The following is a 15,837-nucleotide window of genomic DNA, read 5'->3' as shown; positions in this document are numbered from 1 at the left end:
TTAATTTCCTGCAGGCTTAGCTCAGTCTTTCCGCTCTTTCCACCAGCCTCCCAGGGTTTTATGGGGGAAAAGGGATCAAGATATATTACTTCTTGCTTTGCTTTTTTTCTTTTCTTTTTTTTTTCCAAGGCAGTGATTTTGCTACAGTGGAGTTTGACATTTCCCTCTCACTTTCAAGCCCCCGCCGCATCACAGGGTCACCGCCAAAAACATTTCATTAATGGTCCCAGCAATCATAAAGCTGGCTCTGAAGGGGGCTGGCTGATGGATTATATTCCCTGGCTGTGAAGCCTTCTCCCAGTCCCATCCCTTTCTCCTCTTCCAGAGAGCAGTCCAGGAGGAAGATACTGATAACCCAAGAGAGATAAGCAGCCAGGGCCAGGATGGCATGGGCTTGGGATGTGGCTGTGCGTGCTTCTATGCAAGGAGAAGGAATACTCTGTGGATACACTTGTCTACCTTGTTTTTCTAGTGCCACTGCCTCAGACATCTGCTGCAGACCTGGATGGGCTGGAAGAGCGTCAGGCAGAAGCTCTTTCTGGGACTCTGCAGCCCCAGACATGGAAGAGGAGAAGAAAGGAATGGGATATTCATGTTGTGTAGGACCCAAATGAACACACCCTCTGCACCCTTGCAGATTTGTGGCTGAGCTGTAGCAACCTCTTCCTGGCTGTGCCTCTGCACAGGGCTTATGCATGTCTCTCACTTCGGAAAACAGGGATGTGCAGTATCTTAATAGTACATGGAAACGAGTGGCAAGGTTATGGGGAGTAGACAGGAAAATGTTGCATTGCATCATGGTGGGAATTAGCTTTGACACTGTCAGACACCAGTACAGATGGCTGGAAACTGAGGCAGGCAGGGAAATGGAGCAGGAGAGGGGCCAGGCCATGGAATGTCACTGCTTCACAGACAGTATGGTCCACCTCATGTATGCTGCTGGCACGGGCTCTTCTAGAGGCACCAAGAGCTCCGGCAGCTCCTTCTCTAATAAAGCGTGAGCTTGGGAAAGGGATGGAAAAATCAGAGCTGCAGAGCCTGTCTGGGCTCTGCATCTGCTCCTGCCTACAGTGCAGCTAGTTATGCTCCCCAGGAAGCCAAACCTGGCCAGAAGGGATGACCTCCAGCCAGAAGCTGTGGGAGGTAGCATCACACCTTAAACCTGTGCCTCACATTTCTGCCACTTTGCTTTTCCTAGTTCAGCTTTGCAGGCAGCTGAAGCTGACTTCCAAAACATCATGCCAGGGCAGGATTATCCCTTAGATGACCATATCTTCCTTGGGAGAGGGACTACTGTGCTCCCCTCAAAGCCCATGGGGCTGCAGTATATGTGTGCCCAAATGTCCCAGAGCAGCTAGAGCCTCTCCCAGCGTTGTGGACAGTGTCTGAGTACCTAGCAGCTCTCTGGCTTGCAGGGGAAAAGTAGCGAGGGGCTTGTGGCTAATTTGTGATTTCCACCCTCTAGCCCTTGGTTCTTGGTCCTTGCAGTAGGCATTTGCTTCACCATCAGCCTCCTGAGCTGCAGCCCCATGCCTGTACCCACTCTTGGGCTGTGAGCTAATGGCCCTTGATGGCACACTGCTGGTGCTGGAAAACCTCACAGAGCAGAACTGCCCAGGTGGTGGGAGATCAAAGTCAATCCTAAACAAGATGTAGCACAATCCAGAAGTGGAGGCAGGCAATAGGGTGATTCACTAAGCCTTTGTCTCCAAAAGCCACCCTCACAGGAAGAGCAGCCCTGTGCCATCAGCAGAAGAGCCCTATGCCACCTCAGGTTGCACCTCCATGCCTCCTGGGGGCTGCCACTGCCATGCCAAGGCCAAGCAGCTCACCAGCCAGCAGCCTCAGCCCTGGGAACACATTTGAGATGCCAGCACCTGGGCTGCCTCTGGGCCTGCCCAGCCAGCACCCACTGCACTGGACACAAGCCTGCTGGTTCTTGCCCTCCAGTGCTGGGAGTGTGCACTGCTACTGACAGCACAGCAGTCCCTCATCACGAGGTGGTGGCCTGGTGCCAGCCCACGGCCCGAGTGAGCAGGTCCTTCCCAGCAGAGCTGGGGAATGACTGAAATGCAAGTGCTTACCCCTTTCACCACGGGGTAAGTGCTCGAGCAGCCAGGCCACTTGGACAAGCCCTTCCACAGCTCTGTCACACGAGCCCTGTCATCGCCATCCCAAGTGAGGGGTGTGCGCTGGCAGTTGCAAGAGCAGGGAGGCTGCTCTTGGCTGCCTGTGGCAAAGGGCTACTTATCTCAGAGCAAGCTGACATCCCTCTTTGCCAAATATACTCCTGGCTACCTAGGGAGCTCTTCTGCCCTCAGCTGAAGTGTGATCCGGTGGTAAAGTGGGGAAAACCACCAAAATTAAGGGTCATATGTAAGGAACTTGAGGATTACGTCTGCCTCGCCTTCCCTGGCTCTGATGGCCTGCCCTTCACACTGCCTGGTGACACAGTAGCTGCAAACCCTGGCTCAGAAGCAAGCAGGAGGAGCCCGCCACCCTCCAGCACCTCATTCTCATTCCTGAGCTAAAGGAATTTCATGCACTGTGCAGCCAGTAACCCGATGCTATGTCTGGCCTCCCAGGAGATCCCATTAGCACTTGTGGTGTGTTCTTGGGAAATCAAGAGCTGCATCCAGTGGCACAAGTAAAGAACTGATGTTTGTAGCGCTGCCTTGCTCTGCCCATCCTGTAGTGCTCAGCATACTACGCTCGGGACCAGTGGGAATTGCACTGCTGCCTACAGAAATGCAGCCATGGTCCAGCCTGAAGAGGAACAGCTGTGGGGAAGAAGAGCCCTGCAAACCAATTTAGGGAAGCAGACAAGAAAAATCCTGCTTCTGGTTGAATCCAGAAGTGAATGTACAAATTAAAATGGACTTAAGCACTGATATGGACCTTATTTGCAACAACTCTTGTAAAGCAGAGGCTGCCTGGGAGCCGAGAATATTCCTGGTATAAAAGATAGAATCAGGTGTTTCCGTGGGCCAATTATTCTTGACGCTAATGCAGGTTCTGGGGGTGGAGAGCTGACAAATGCCTGCAGACGGAAGTTACAGGATTAGTTGTGCTGGAGAAGGAGCTGGCCACCAAGGTGTGAGCTGCAGATGTCTGCTCCGTGCAAGGGGACTCCTCTGCACATGCTTCTGAGCTCTGACAGGCCTCCTGTTTAACCTTGACTCAGAGGAAAGAGCGGTAGTCAGAGAATCATTCCCTCCTCTGATGTGGATTTTGTTTCTGCTGGCCCCCCAGGTTAGTTCAAGGGAGCTAGTTTATGAGAGCTGGCACCTGTGTGGGTGGAGGTGATTGACACTGAGTGGGGCTGTTTGACTCTCCTGCTCCTCCTAAGGTGGTGGGTGCACATTTTGCCTCCAGATCTCCAGCTTTTCATGCAGTTTCAGCACCTGCCAAGCAGGCAACAAGAGCTGCCTCTCCTGTATCTCCTGTTCTCTGGTACTGAACTCCCAGTTCCTCTGCAGCCCCATCTGCCAGAAAGAGCCCATCCTGTGGAAAAGCTTGCTCCCACTCAGACTAATGAACTTGTGTCCCCTGCAAGCCTCCTGAAGAGAGCAGGTTTTGTGCAAGATTTGTCCAGGGTGAGGCTTACCCACCTGCTGTCCCATCAGATCAAGGGCAAGAGGTGTTTCTGTGAACCATGGATTGCAGGACACCAGACCAAATAAAGGAGCTGGCACCAGTGTCAGACGTGGAGGTACCTCTTTGTGCTCTTGCTGCACCACAGGCTCTGTTTAGGGCTCGGCTGCCTGCAGCTTATGGTGGCGCAGGCAAGGGAACCTCAGAGGTTTTTTTCAGCTCCTCCGCCCCTCACCCAGCCCCAGGATTTCCCCCATACCTGTACACGAGCCTCAGTGAGGTCTGTCCTCATGGCTAGCTGCTCCCTGGCATAGACATCGGGATAGTGGGTCTTCTGGAAGACCTTCTCCAGCTCCTCCAGCTGGTAACTTGTGAAGGTGGTGCGGTTCCTCCGCTTTTTGCCCTTGTTGCTCTCCGAGTCGGCCTTGTCCATGGGGCTGGGGAGGTCTGTGCTGGCCCTGTCCTGGGGCACTTTCACCCCGGCCTCCTTCACGCTGAGGTAGCTGCTGTCCATTGCTGATGGGTCAGAGCTCGGCTGCAAGTCAGCCTCTCCCAAACCGCTTTCCTTACCTATTTTGGTGGGAGGTAGGAGAGGGAAGAGGAGGGCAGGTTTGACAAGAGGTAGGGGGCAGGGAGAGAGAAAAAAGGAAAGAGATGTAAATATTTTGACCAATTTTTCCCAGCACAGATGGGCAAGAGGAGGTGGGGGCAAGCTCTCCAGCTCGTGCTCCCCCTCAGAGACCCAGGGGAGAGGATGAGCCGGGCACACTCAGGTGCATACACCCCAGCGAGACCCTCCTTCAACCTCTCAACACCCACATCAGGGCTGAATGTCATGGAGCACTACATTCCTTGGTCCTGACCACAGGAGAGGTCTCTGAGAGGTACCATTTGTGCCTCGCACCATGTAGGTCCCCTGCCACCAGCCCATCTGTGCTCCCCTGCTGAAAAACACAGAGCAGAAAGCCAGGAGTACACAGCAGCTGCATGTGGCGCTCGGTGGGGTCTGTTTTCTGCTCCTGCATGCTCAGGCAGTGGTGGTGTCAGCAGAGGTGCTCCTGACTGACACCTCCAGTCACCCCCACAGACTTCCTGCACTACTTTTGGCAAAGAGGCTGGGAACGGGGCTTGGTGCCACGGAAACACCTGCAGAAGCAGCACCCCCTGTGTGCCGGGCAGAGGGAAATGAGAGGAGTGTGACAGCAGTCTGGGGGGCTGTTCCCACCTGGTTGCCCTCATCAATTAATAATTAATGATGCATGAGAGCAGTATGGCAGCACAGGAGGAAGAGGTTTCAGCCACTAAACTGGTTCCTTTCTAAGGCTTAGCAGCTACAGTAAAATCACCTTTGAGCCTTGTAACGGGATATGTGCATCCTCAGGTGCAGGCACAGTGTGTGTCCTCTCCTGCACACCCCTTGCCTCCAGTGACAGTGGTGTCCCCTTCATTAGCAGGAGTGATGCTATGCCAGCAGGACCCTGGTGGGGACCCATGGCTCTCCCTTATCTGATGCCACTGCTCTGCATGGTGGGCTGAACCCAGGACAGAGGGATCTGTGTGAGTGACTGGACACCTGGCACATAGTGCACAGCCAAATACCACACCTGGCCACATTTCTGTCTGCAGTCTTCGGGCAAAAAAACATGGTAGCCCTACTGCAGGTTTTAACCTTGAGCGACTATGCTCAGTTCCTGAATGTGTGGGAAGCGATACTGTGATATTTTCTATCCGTTCTCTCTTTACCAAGCCAAGAGCGCATCAAGCAACTTTCATATTTTTTTGAAATTTCACTTTAGTCTATTTTTAAAAGTTACCAGGCCAGGATCAATCTTTCTGGGAAAGAAAGTTCCACTATTTAGTGATGTCCCCACTGGGAGCTTTTCCCGGGCAATATGATAGCCAGGTTCATTAATGCCAGTTTAGGCATCTTAGCCTGTGTCTTTGGCAATACTCATCTCTTGTTACAAAATCCTTTTGCTAATTCACTGTATATTTTAGCTTAGCCCTTCTGTGAACAGCTCTGTCACATCCTCATGGCCAAAAGCTCATGAAAACTGTTGTGAGAAGGTGTACAGAGTACAAGTCCTTGCCCGTCTCTCACTCTTGCAGCTGAAAGGCTTCACTGAGATGATTGGGATGAAACCAGGAGGATGAAATGTAGCTGTCACCCTCGGGCATGAGAGCAAGGGTGGCCCAGGTTTAAGAATGGGGGGATGAGCTGTGAAAGGGATTTGAGAAGAAAATTGCCCAGGTGGTACAGAGGGCTTGTAGGCAGACCTTGGATGAAGGCAATGGAGTTACCGGCCAACTTTCACCCTACTGTGATTTCGGATTTATTGCTTTCTCTAACATTGTTCCTTCAGACTTTTGAGGAGCTCCCTCTAAAACTTACCAAAGGTTGATGTCTATCTCAGATCTCTTCGCTTTGATCCTTGGGAACATTTTTCCAAAATTTATGCTCCCTGGGTTCCAGGACCAATGTCTAGGCCAGTGACTGATACACTGCCTCCTCTTTGAACCTGCCTTCTCCAATTGGCTGACCTCTCCCACTGATCCTGGGGGATACAGGTGGACAGACCTGTCCCAAATGGGCTGGGACAGTGCCCTGCCCCACAGCCTTGGTAAATCATATGCTACAGGCATGATATTTTTGATTTTTACAACTGAAAATAAAACAGTTCCAGAAAGTCTGTAGCAATGGACTACCACCTATGAGACTCAGTAGAGACTGAGTAATAAATGAAGTATTCCAAAAGGTTGTGGGGTTTTTTTTTCCTTTTTCTCTTTCTTTTATTATTTATGATGTCAGGAAGCTCAGTACATTTTCCCCCATGGCTTTGTGTTGGCTGCCTCCCTAACTCCTAAGTCCCTTGCAGCTCCAAGCAGCAGCAAACACAAGACCAGAAGGCTCTCCTTGGGAACCCCTCTGCTGGCTTTTTATCTGCTTCAGAAGCTCAGTTAGCTGGGGAAAGGTCTGTACAAACACACACAAACATACAGAGAGAGAGAGAGAGAGACAAAAAAGCTCTATGTCTGTTCTAATTTTGCTGACAACAAAGCTCAAACTGCAGCTGAGAGCTGTGCCCCAGACTTTCAGCAGTGATAAGTTATCTCCATCACAAACCATGAGCCCCAAGGAGCAAGGACTGTCCCTGCTGCGCACACAGTGGGTGTTCTTGTGCCTGCTCTGCCAGTCCAGAGCCCTCCTTTGCAGCTCAGCCATGCTGCTCTCGTGCTCCTGCACTGCAGCAGACGTGGGCTTCCTCACCTCTAGCCCCTGGGGGCCCTGGTAGGGATGAACTCTTTCCATGGGAGGGGCAGAACCTCTGGGATGGAGGGCAGGATGGCAGCACAGGTAGGGCATGGTGTGCATCCACCCTCAGCTGAGCATCCCAAGAAGTCACTCTCATTCCCTAGAAGCAGGCTCCCTGACCTCCAGTCATGCTAACTGCTGAAGTGAAACAAATTGCATACATCTGCATATGGATATGCCCAGACTTCCTGTAACTGGAGATGGCCTCAAAGTTTCAGTGCAAAGTTTGGGGTGTCTGTTTCTAATCAAACCTAGAGAGACCTTGTGTTACATATTGTGAAGATCTCTATGACAAGGAGTTAATGTGAGCCCTACTGCACCCTTACAAACCCGACAGGAGTGCTTGGTGCCTCCTTCACTGCTTGCCAATCCATCCTGGCCCTTGTAGCAGTAGAAGGAGGATATTTTCTGACTTCCCACAATTATACCCTGCTCTCCCTGTGCCTTGGCTGCCTGCTAGACCATCAGCGCTCCCAAGACCTTCCCCGAGTCACCCTGTGTCAGCTGCCAAAGGGCAGGGACAGTTCAGGATAACTGGGCATGTGGGCCCCAAGCATCTTGCAGCTGAGGCCATAAGGTAAGGCCCTGAGATAGCCAGGCATTGCACTGCTCTGCTGACACTCTCCTGGAGGGTACAGCCATATTTATCATGCTGTCAGAAAGTCTGGATTCACAACTTGAATGCGTTTTGTTCCTCAGGTATTTTGAGAGGGTGATTGAGTAAAATCTCCACTACGTACAATCTTATCAATGGAATTTAATTTAAAGAAAAGTCAGCTTGATACACCCACGGGGATGGAGATTGGGACATTTCCAACATGCAGCTTTGGGCCCAATTGAGATGTTAGGTCTGGTTTGCACAGCACATGCATGACAAGGCACAACTCCTGCAAGATAGGCTCCTTCACACAGATCCAGTGACAGTAGCCCCACAGCCCATAATGCTGCTCAAAAAAAGTCTGATGGGTCTTGGCACTGCTAATGTACTGCCCTAGCAACATCTTGTCCAGGCTATTACAGCCTCAGTGAGGAGCTGATGCTATCCCGGTCCTGGGAGGTTTCAAGAATATCCTGGAACACCTACTGGCATATGGCAGCTCACAGACAATGTCTGTCTATGGACGACCCATGTCCAAAGACCACGGCACAGGTGGCATGGGGCTGCACCAGCCCGCCCCTCTGTTCCCACACTAAATGACCGTGGGATCTTCTGCCTTCCTGTCCATGTGTGGGCACAGGAGTGCTCTTCCTTGCCCACCCCAAATTCTGTGGCTTCCAGTGCTTAAGTAGCAGTGATAAGATTTTGCCTAGAGAGGGTTCAGGCAGTGTATTTTACATTTCTTATTGAGGCAGATTTGCAGCACAGCCCAGCCGGCACTCAAAGACTTGGCCGACCATAGGAACCTTATCCAACTCCTGTGATCTTGCCTTAACACGTGCTGAATCCATTATACTTGTTTCTAAGCTGTCTGTTGCAGTCTTCTGCCTCCTATCTGTCATTAAAGTCTAGAAGTCAGCACATGACTATTATTTTAAAAACATCCACATTTTGGTTTATATAGGAAAAAGCAAAGTAATTGAGTTTTAGAGATATAAAGACCCAAATATTTAGGTTTATTTCTGTTCAGGGAGTCAGTGCTCTTGCAGTCTGCACATGTAGAAAAGATTTTGACACTTTTTCAGCTTTATGTGACGTCACTGATTTTATTAACAGTGATCAGATGCTTAATCATGCTTTCACTCCTGTGCCCAACTGGAGTGTAAAACTGGGCAGCATTCATCTCTTAAATGCAGGTGGTATAATTCTACATAGGACACAAACCATTGGCCTTATTCTGGAAGCTGCAGTTACCATTTGCTGCTACACAGGAGCTGGTTAGAGTGTCTCCATTCCAATTCTGGATAAGGATGAATATAAGGCCTGTCCTTCCCTCCCAGACAGGCACCTCCTTGGTCGATTCTGCAGAACATGAAGGAAGGCTGCAAATTGTTTATGCTGTTCCTCTGCTCATGATACAGCACTCACTGACTTCCCGTTGTGCTCAGGAGACCACTGCATGAATGTTCTCATCCGCATGGACACCATCCATCTCCGCTGAGCTTCTCAAAGCTGCTGGCACTGCTGCCTGCAGCCTCCTGAGACTTTACAGCAAAGGGAGGGCACACTCAGCCGTTACTCATGGTGGAATTCACAGACTGAAAACAGCAGTGAAACACCTGATCACCTCGGGGAGCTAACTACAGACAGAGCAAAGTCCTACAGAAAAGTTTACTTGTAGAGGAATGAAAGAGGGAAAGGAGTGTTCCTCTCTACTGTTCTCCTGATCACACCTAGGGCCCTCCTCTTTGAGAAGATGCATACAGCAGGAACAATACTAAGACCTGGAGCAGAAAGGTCTAAAAGCCTCCTTCTGTTCCTGAAAAGCAGTCTGGAGACAGTGTCAATGGTCCCACATGGACAGTAAGTGCAGGAGTGGTTTTATGGTGGCCCTGAAGCCAGTGTATAACTGGCTCTACCTCCACTGTGTGCCTTGGAGAAGTTTTTGTGGGAGTCAAATTCACCTCAGCCCTGGCTGCACTTAAGGCCTCTTGTTCCTGGCTGGCTAATTCTCCTGGAGTAAATCACTGTATGAGTTTGGGGACCAACAACTTGATGAGCATTAACTCCAGTGCAGATGAGAAATTTGCATCGCAGCAAGCCTGGACAATATGCACTATTTACTTGGGAAAATTGCTGTTCCTCTCACTTTTATTCTGAACTAGGTTTTTTTTCCCCTAATACAAACATCTGTTTTTGAGGGCATGTGTTTCTTTATTGCCTGATTAGCTGGATTCACACACCCTGTGGCTACTTGGGGAGAGCACAGCGTTGTCTGTACAAATGCAACATGTGCTGCTTGGTCCTCTTTCATGTTTTTTAAAGGAAGCTAACAAAACTGGCTTTTACATAAACAAATCAATCTTGAAAACTCTGCATAGAAGCTGTGGCTTGAGAAAAGGCACAGCTCATTCCTCAAGTCCTTTTTCATGTGGGACATTCATCTGAAAAGCGGGAAAATGCTATCAAATTTTGAAGGGAAAAAAAAAAAATGCTTCTAGAAACCTGTTGCAATTGCAGGTGACTTTCTGGCTCTCAGAGCATGATATAAGGAAATACCAAGAAAATGTACTGTCATTGCCCCCATGGAGAGAAAATGAAACTGTTCCATTGCATACCATGGCTCCTTCACTACTGAATATGAAGGGAGATTATTGCTTATCCCAATATTCTGGAGTTGGACATCTCAGTTCTCTCTGATGAGCCCATTAATTTCCCAGTGACATGGTTTTGTCCTCTCTGACACCTGAAGGTCTTCAGTGTTGCAGGGGGTAGCACAGTGCCTTGGAGATATGCCAGGATCAGCCACAAGATGACATTTTAAGTGACAGCAGATGGAAGTGAAGCCACCTTGGTGACATCAGAGCCTCATTAGATCACACACAGATATCCCCAGGCACAGGGCTGGGGGTGATCAACTACAGGTTTGCAGCATGCCAGGCTATGTGCAAAATTTAAAAGTATGACAGACAAGATGAGTCAGCTACTTAATTTTAAAATGTCTCATTTCCCATTGTAGGCATGACACAAACAGCTAGGGAAAAAATGGTGGATTTCTGTTCCATTCTACTTGTATCTCTGCCTAAAGCGGTGCATGTGAGCTGAAAGCCGTCTAGAACATCTGAACTGATGAATCCCTAGTGAGTACAAAGGAAGATGGACAAGGCAGGCAAGGATGGGAAGGGGGCTTGAATAGGCTTTCAGTTTCCTCTTTGCTCTGGTTTTGATACTTTTTGGATAAGTAGTCTCCTCCTTCCCAAACAGTCCTGTGTGCCTTGCCATGACAGTGATCACCCGAAGGTCTTGGTTTTTCCTAAGCTCCTCAGGACCAGATGTAAGCACCTAACTGCTCTGAAGACTTGGCTCAATGCTGAATAGATGAAATACGTGATTTTATTAAGAAAAAAAAATCGGCATCACTTGTATTGGACAAAGTATTGAATGGTGTCATCTCAGTCACTCATACCTACACACAGGCTATTGACTGTTTATTGGGATTTCAGTCCAGAAGAGTCCACACATGCTTGGGTGAGTGAAAGACAGAACAGACAGGTCCTCAGTGCTGTTTGCTGAAGACTTTTGTTGTCGACAGACAGGCACTGTAGGGTTTTGCACACTTTGATGCTCTATCCCAATGTGGGAACTCTGTTCTGTGGGAACCCTGTCTGAGCTGAGTTCTCCTACTGGGACATCCTTACCAACTGTCAGCATCTGGAGCAACATCTGCCCAATGCATCTGCCCTGCCTTACTTTGGGATCATTCAGTTGGGATCATTCAACTCTGCTGTGTTGTTTTTAGAAAAATCTGGATCCAGCAGGGTTGCTTCTCCTCTGCTTGGATGCTATCTCCAGCTGAGTTAGCGACAGTAGCATCTAAGGTAGCCAGGATTCAACCCCCTCCCTGTGCTGGGGCCCCTGTGAAGTCAGGCCCTGCACCTGGAGCAGGGAAAGGTAAGTGCTGTGGAGCTCTGGGGCTGGCAGCAGGCAGTGCCATTCAGTGCCTGCAGTAGCACTAAATGCTGTTCAGATGTGAGTGACAGATGAGGTTGATGCAGGGCTTAGGGCTAAGCTCTTGCTCTGAAAGGAAGAGAATAAGTGTTCCCATCAGATGCAGATTTATGTATTCATCTTAACCTCACCCCTGCCATTTGGCCACTGCAAGGATCTGAAAAGATCCCTCACCTGAGCACTGCAAGAGAAAAAGGGGCTCTTCTCTGCAAGCTGTCATCTTCTCCAGAGGTTTCCCCCACAACCAGTCAGTGCCTCTCTCTTCCCCACAATATGCCCTGGATATATTCCCTACAGTTGCCACCCCAGGCTGTTTGCTGGGTGAGCAGGACCTCTGTTCTGTCAGGGTGAGAGTGAGGTATGAGGCAGTCATGCAACCTTCTACATCTCACTGTGTGTTGATTTCCTTGCTAACAACATGCCAAGTGAGGTACCACGGGCCATCACCTGGAAGAGAAAGTGTAAATCAGCCTTCTAGTTAAGAAGGGAGTGGGGGATTCTACTTCCTGCTGGTGAGGAAGGCTGCTGAGACAAAGCTGCCTGAAGGGAGATGATCCTTGTTCTGATGTCTGGCTGTTGCACAGTTTAATTCCCTGCTGCCAGCTTGCAGAGTGATTCACCCCATCCTGTGGGTCGGTGCCTGCCTGGACGCTGTTCACGTCACAGGGCTGGTTGGTCTGTCTGCCTCTCTCTGCATTCTTCTCTCTGCTTTGCAAAAACAACCTCTCTGCGGCAGAGACAGCCACGCATTGCTGAAGTTTAGCTGCCTCCCACAGGTGCCTTCTTCTTGCCTGTTTTGTGCTGCTAGTAGCAGGGTTGACCCGCAACCTGAAGTTTCCGGCTGAGAAGAGGGGCAGGAGGAGGGAGGTTAGGGGCATTTTGTAATGGGCTGGGCAAGAGCTCAGCTGAATCTGCATTATGAAGTCCTGGTTCAAATTAATGACAGACAGACTTCAATGGCTTGCGGGCCCTGGCCAGGGCGATGTCTGAGCAGGCTCTGCCCAGCCGAAGCAGCCAGCCTGTGGCCCTAGTCCAGCAAGGCACTGCAGCATCTGTGTGTCCCTGGACTACCCTTGCACTGAGGAGCAGCGTTATATACTTCAGATGAGCAGCCAGGCAAGCCCAAACAAATCTTCCCAACACTGCTCCCATGGTACTCCTTGTCCTTCTCAGTTTGGGCCCCCAGGTGCCCCCATGGGGAAGATCTGGGGACTCCTGAGTCTGGATGAGGTGCTGTGGCAACCCCATGGGAACTCAAGTACAGCACATCTCGGGGGGATTTGGGTGCTACCAGTTACACTTGGAAATTGGAAAGCAGGAGTGATAGAAGGCTGGAGTAAAAGCAGAAAACAACCAAAGTTGGCTGAACGTCACAGAACCGCAGAAAGGGTTGAGTTTAAACATTGAGACAAACTTTGGGCAAGATTTCTTAGCAAAGTAGTTCTGTTGTTCTTCAGTTTTATGCAGCTGATTAGTAAAGAAAGGCCCAGACAAGGGAAAAAAAAAACATTCAGCCTTCCACAAACCTGCCTGTTCTTGGAAGAACATCTATAATTTATTTCCATTCCAACTGCACATTGCAAAACTCAAGGCCAGCCAGGTCTGGGAAAATTCCTACAAGCACTAGGCTTTTAGAAGCATTCCAGAAAGAAATTAGGTTTCTGGCTACCAAACCCACTAATTCACAGTCACTGAGCCTGGGCAACAGACTGGCACCAGCTTTTACTGGCAGAGAGTAATAGGGCAGCAAAATTCCAAACTGAAGCAAGAAACAGCACAACCAAACTGGGAACTTGCCAGCCAAGAAGCAAGACACAATAACCAACAGCAAACCTGAGAGCAGCAGGTGGTTTCCCCTGACCTTTACACCCTTGTCATGAGGTGGGGGCAGTGCTGCAGCCTCACAGGGCTTTCCTGCAGAGGAGATGCTGATGCCAATTGGGGTGGGAAAACCTAGACTCCTGACAGGGTCTGAAGGTTGCAGCAGCAATTCCTGGTACCAGGGACTCTCATCCCTGGTCTCCATGATCCCATGTGCAGCACAGGGAGTACACAGTGACCTCAACGTCTCTCTGAGCATGAGAGTTGTTTTGAGGTATTGAGGACACATGGCTGCACTGCATGGCCTGGCCATGCACCAGTGTGTGTCTACGCTGTAGGTGTGGAGAAAGGGCAAAGACAGAAAAAATCTGTCTAACACTGGCTTGAGAACTCCAGTTGACCCTGACACAGTCTAAACAAACATTTTTTTAAATTACTCAGAACGCCCCAGTCTTCTTATATGTATCCCCAAAGACTGTCATAAAATGTCTACCGAAAAGACTCCGTGAACCTCTGCTGCCCTGCTCGAGAGGCACATATTTCAGCTCCAGTCAAACTGAAGTTTAATAAACCCTTGGTCTCTGTAGGTTCCCTCCAGCCTCTGCAGCAAACAGCTCTCCTCTGCCCAGTCTAGCTCTGGGTCTGTGTCCACCACTGGTGTTTGCCATGAGCTGCCAACACTGCTGCAGCCTGTGATGGGAGACCACTGTTAGCTGTGAGTGCTATGCTCTTGCATCTCACGTGTGGGGTTTTTTGTTTTTTTTTTTTTGTTTTTTGTTTTTTTTTTTTTTTGTGGGGTGTGGTGGTTTTTTTTGGTTTTTGTGGGGTTTTTTTTGTTTGTTTGTTTTTTTTCCCTGCTGGGGCAGTGAGGAGTAGGAAAAGAGTGTTTGAAACTCTCCCTCATTTGTCATCTGCTCTGAAACACATACCAACCTAGGACTCCTCTGGAGCTTTAGGTCCATATTCTTCATTTCCAGGAAGAGAGAAGGTATATGTTGACTGTAGGGGCCAGGATAGTCTAAGTCTTTTGAATTACACTAATAGCTGGTGCAAGCAACTGTGCTTGGTAAAATACTGGGAAACCCTGCTTGCATCATAGTTTAAGGGCAATGCTTTCTTCATCCAAAAAACACTTATGTGTTATTCAATAATCTCCCTTTAATGAAGTTTTGCCAGTCCATCAAGGAGTAAAAATTATGCTGCATGACTTGGCCAATTACTCTCATGAGACACTTGTGCAAGAACCCAAACACATGGCTCCCAAAGGAAAAGGATGAAAATTATTTACAGAAGCGGTGAGGCAAAGGTTTATTGATAATGAGGCACTAAGAGGAGATGGGATGGATGTGCCTAAGATTCCTCTAGTAAACGAGCAACAAATAGTATTCACAATCAGCAACTTACAGTTTTAATTTTGAGTTGAGAATAACAATATTCACAGACTCGCAGATTATTCTGAGTTAGAAGGGACCCACAAGGATGATTGAGTCCAAGTCTGAAGTGAATGTCACATATGGGGATTGAACCCAAGATGCAGGTCAAATGACAGTTATTAAGGAAAAAAATCCATTAGGTAGTACTGAGAGAGGAAAACATCCCCATAAGTGTGCTCTTACTTGTGAAAGGGGAGTCATGAATTGCTCAAAGGGTAAACTGTGCTTGTCAAGTAATTCAGAGAGCTATGCACTCTGAGGTCAGAGAAAGGGTTTTTGTTTCACTTGAGAACTACTTCACCTTGCAACACATATAATTGTCACCAGGGGGAAAGATTAAATTAAAAAACAAAAAACCAAAACACCACAAAAACCCCACCAGAAAAAGGTTTGCGTGAGTCAAGAGCATTTGACCTTTATTTTCTACTCCTTCTCTGTGCTTCAGTCCTTTTCCCAGACTGTGCCTGGTGAGCCACATTCCCACTGTGTCTGCCCATCCTGCTCATGCTCTCCAGCTGCCTGACCCTGATGGCCAAAGTTACCAGAATCTGGCCACTCTCTCTACTTGGTGGTGACCAAACCAGGCCAAGATGTCGATCTCTGGCCATCACCTGTGCCACTGAATTCATTTATAAAGCAGCCCTGGGACCAAATTTTTTCTAGGGATAATTGTTGCCCCTGGTGCTGTTAAAGGTTGCAGATGGTTACATTGTGTGCAGCCTCCGTCCCTGACTGCCTGGCGCCACAGTTAAACAATGCCAGGACCAAACGTGTCCACTAGACCCAAGAGGATGAGCAGTGAGAGCACTGTCTGAAGGGCTTTTGTGCCACCCCTTTTGCTTTTTTCCCTAAAAAAATACTTCTTGCTCTCTGGGTCTTTGCAGCACAGACGCTGGACCCCTCTCTGTGGGGAGCGCTGCTCTGTCTTCTCATCATCACCCAGTGTTTGAAGGTGATCATTACTGCATGGCATCCACACCCTGTTCAGCAGTGCCCTCTGGGCTTCCCACAGCATCCACCGAGCTGTGCCAGAGGGTCACGCAGAGATGTCCGAGCCGCAGAGAGCCCGG

At 49.3% G+C, this 15,837-nt stretch overlaps 1 protein-coding gene across 2 annotated transcripts in view; it reads right to left on the bottom strand.

The window, feature by feature from the left end:
- ALX4 (ALX homeobox 4) overlaps positions 1-15,837 on the bottom strand; it is a 42,662-nt gene that overhangs the window by 9,080 nt on the left and 17,745 nt on the right. For both annotated transcript variants that reach the window (XM_058421222.1, XM_040068724.1), the window contains one exon: positions 3,854-4,164. In XM_058421222.1, coding sequence (XP_058277205.1) covers positions 3,854-4,164 — 311 coding nt within the window. The remainder of the gene's footprint in view (positions 1-3,853; positions 4,165-15,837) is intronic.

Source organism: Hirundo rustica, chromosome 6, assembly GCF_015227805.2.
Source record: "Hirundo rustica isolate bHirRus1 chromosome 6, bHirRus1.pri.v3, whole genome shotgun sequence".
In the NCBI taxonomy this organism is placed as follows: Eukaryota; Metazoa; Chordata; class Aves; order Passeriformes; family Hirundinidae; genus Hirundo; species Hirundo rustica.
This window is presented reverse-complemented; position numbering and strand designations above follow the sequence as displayed.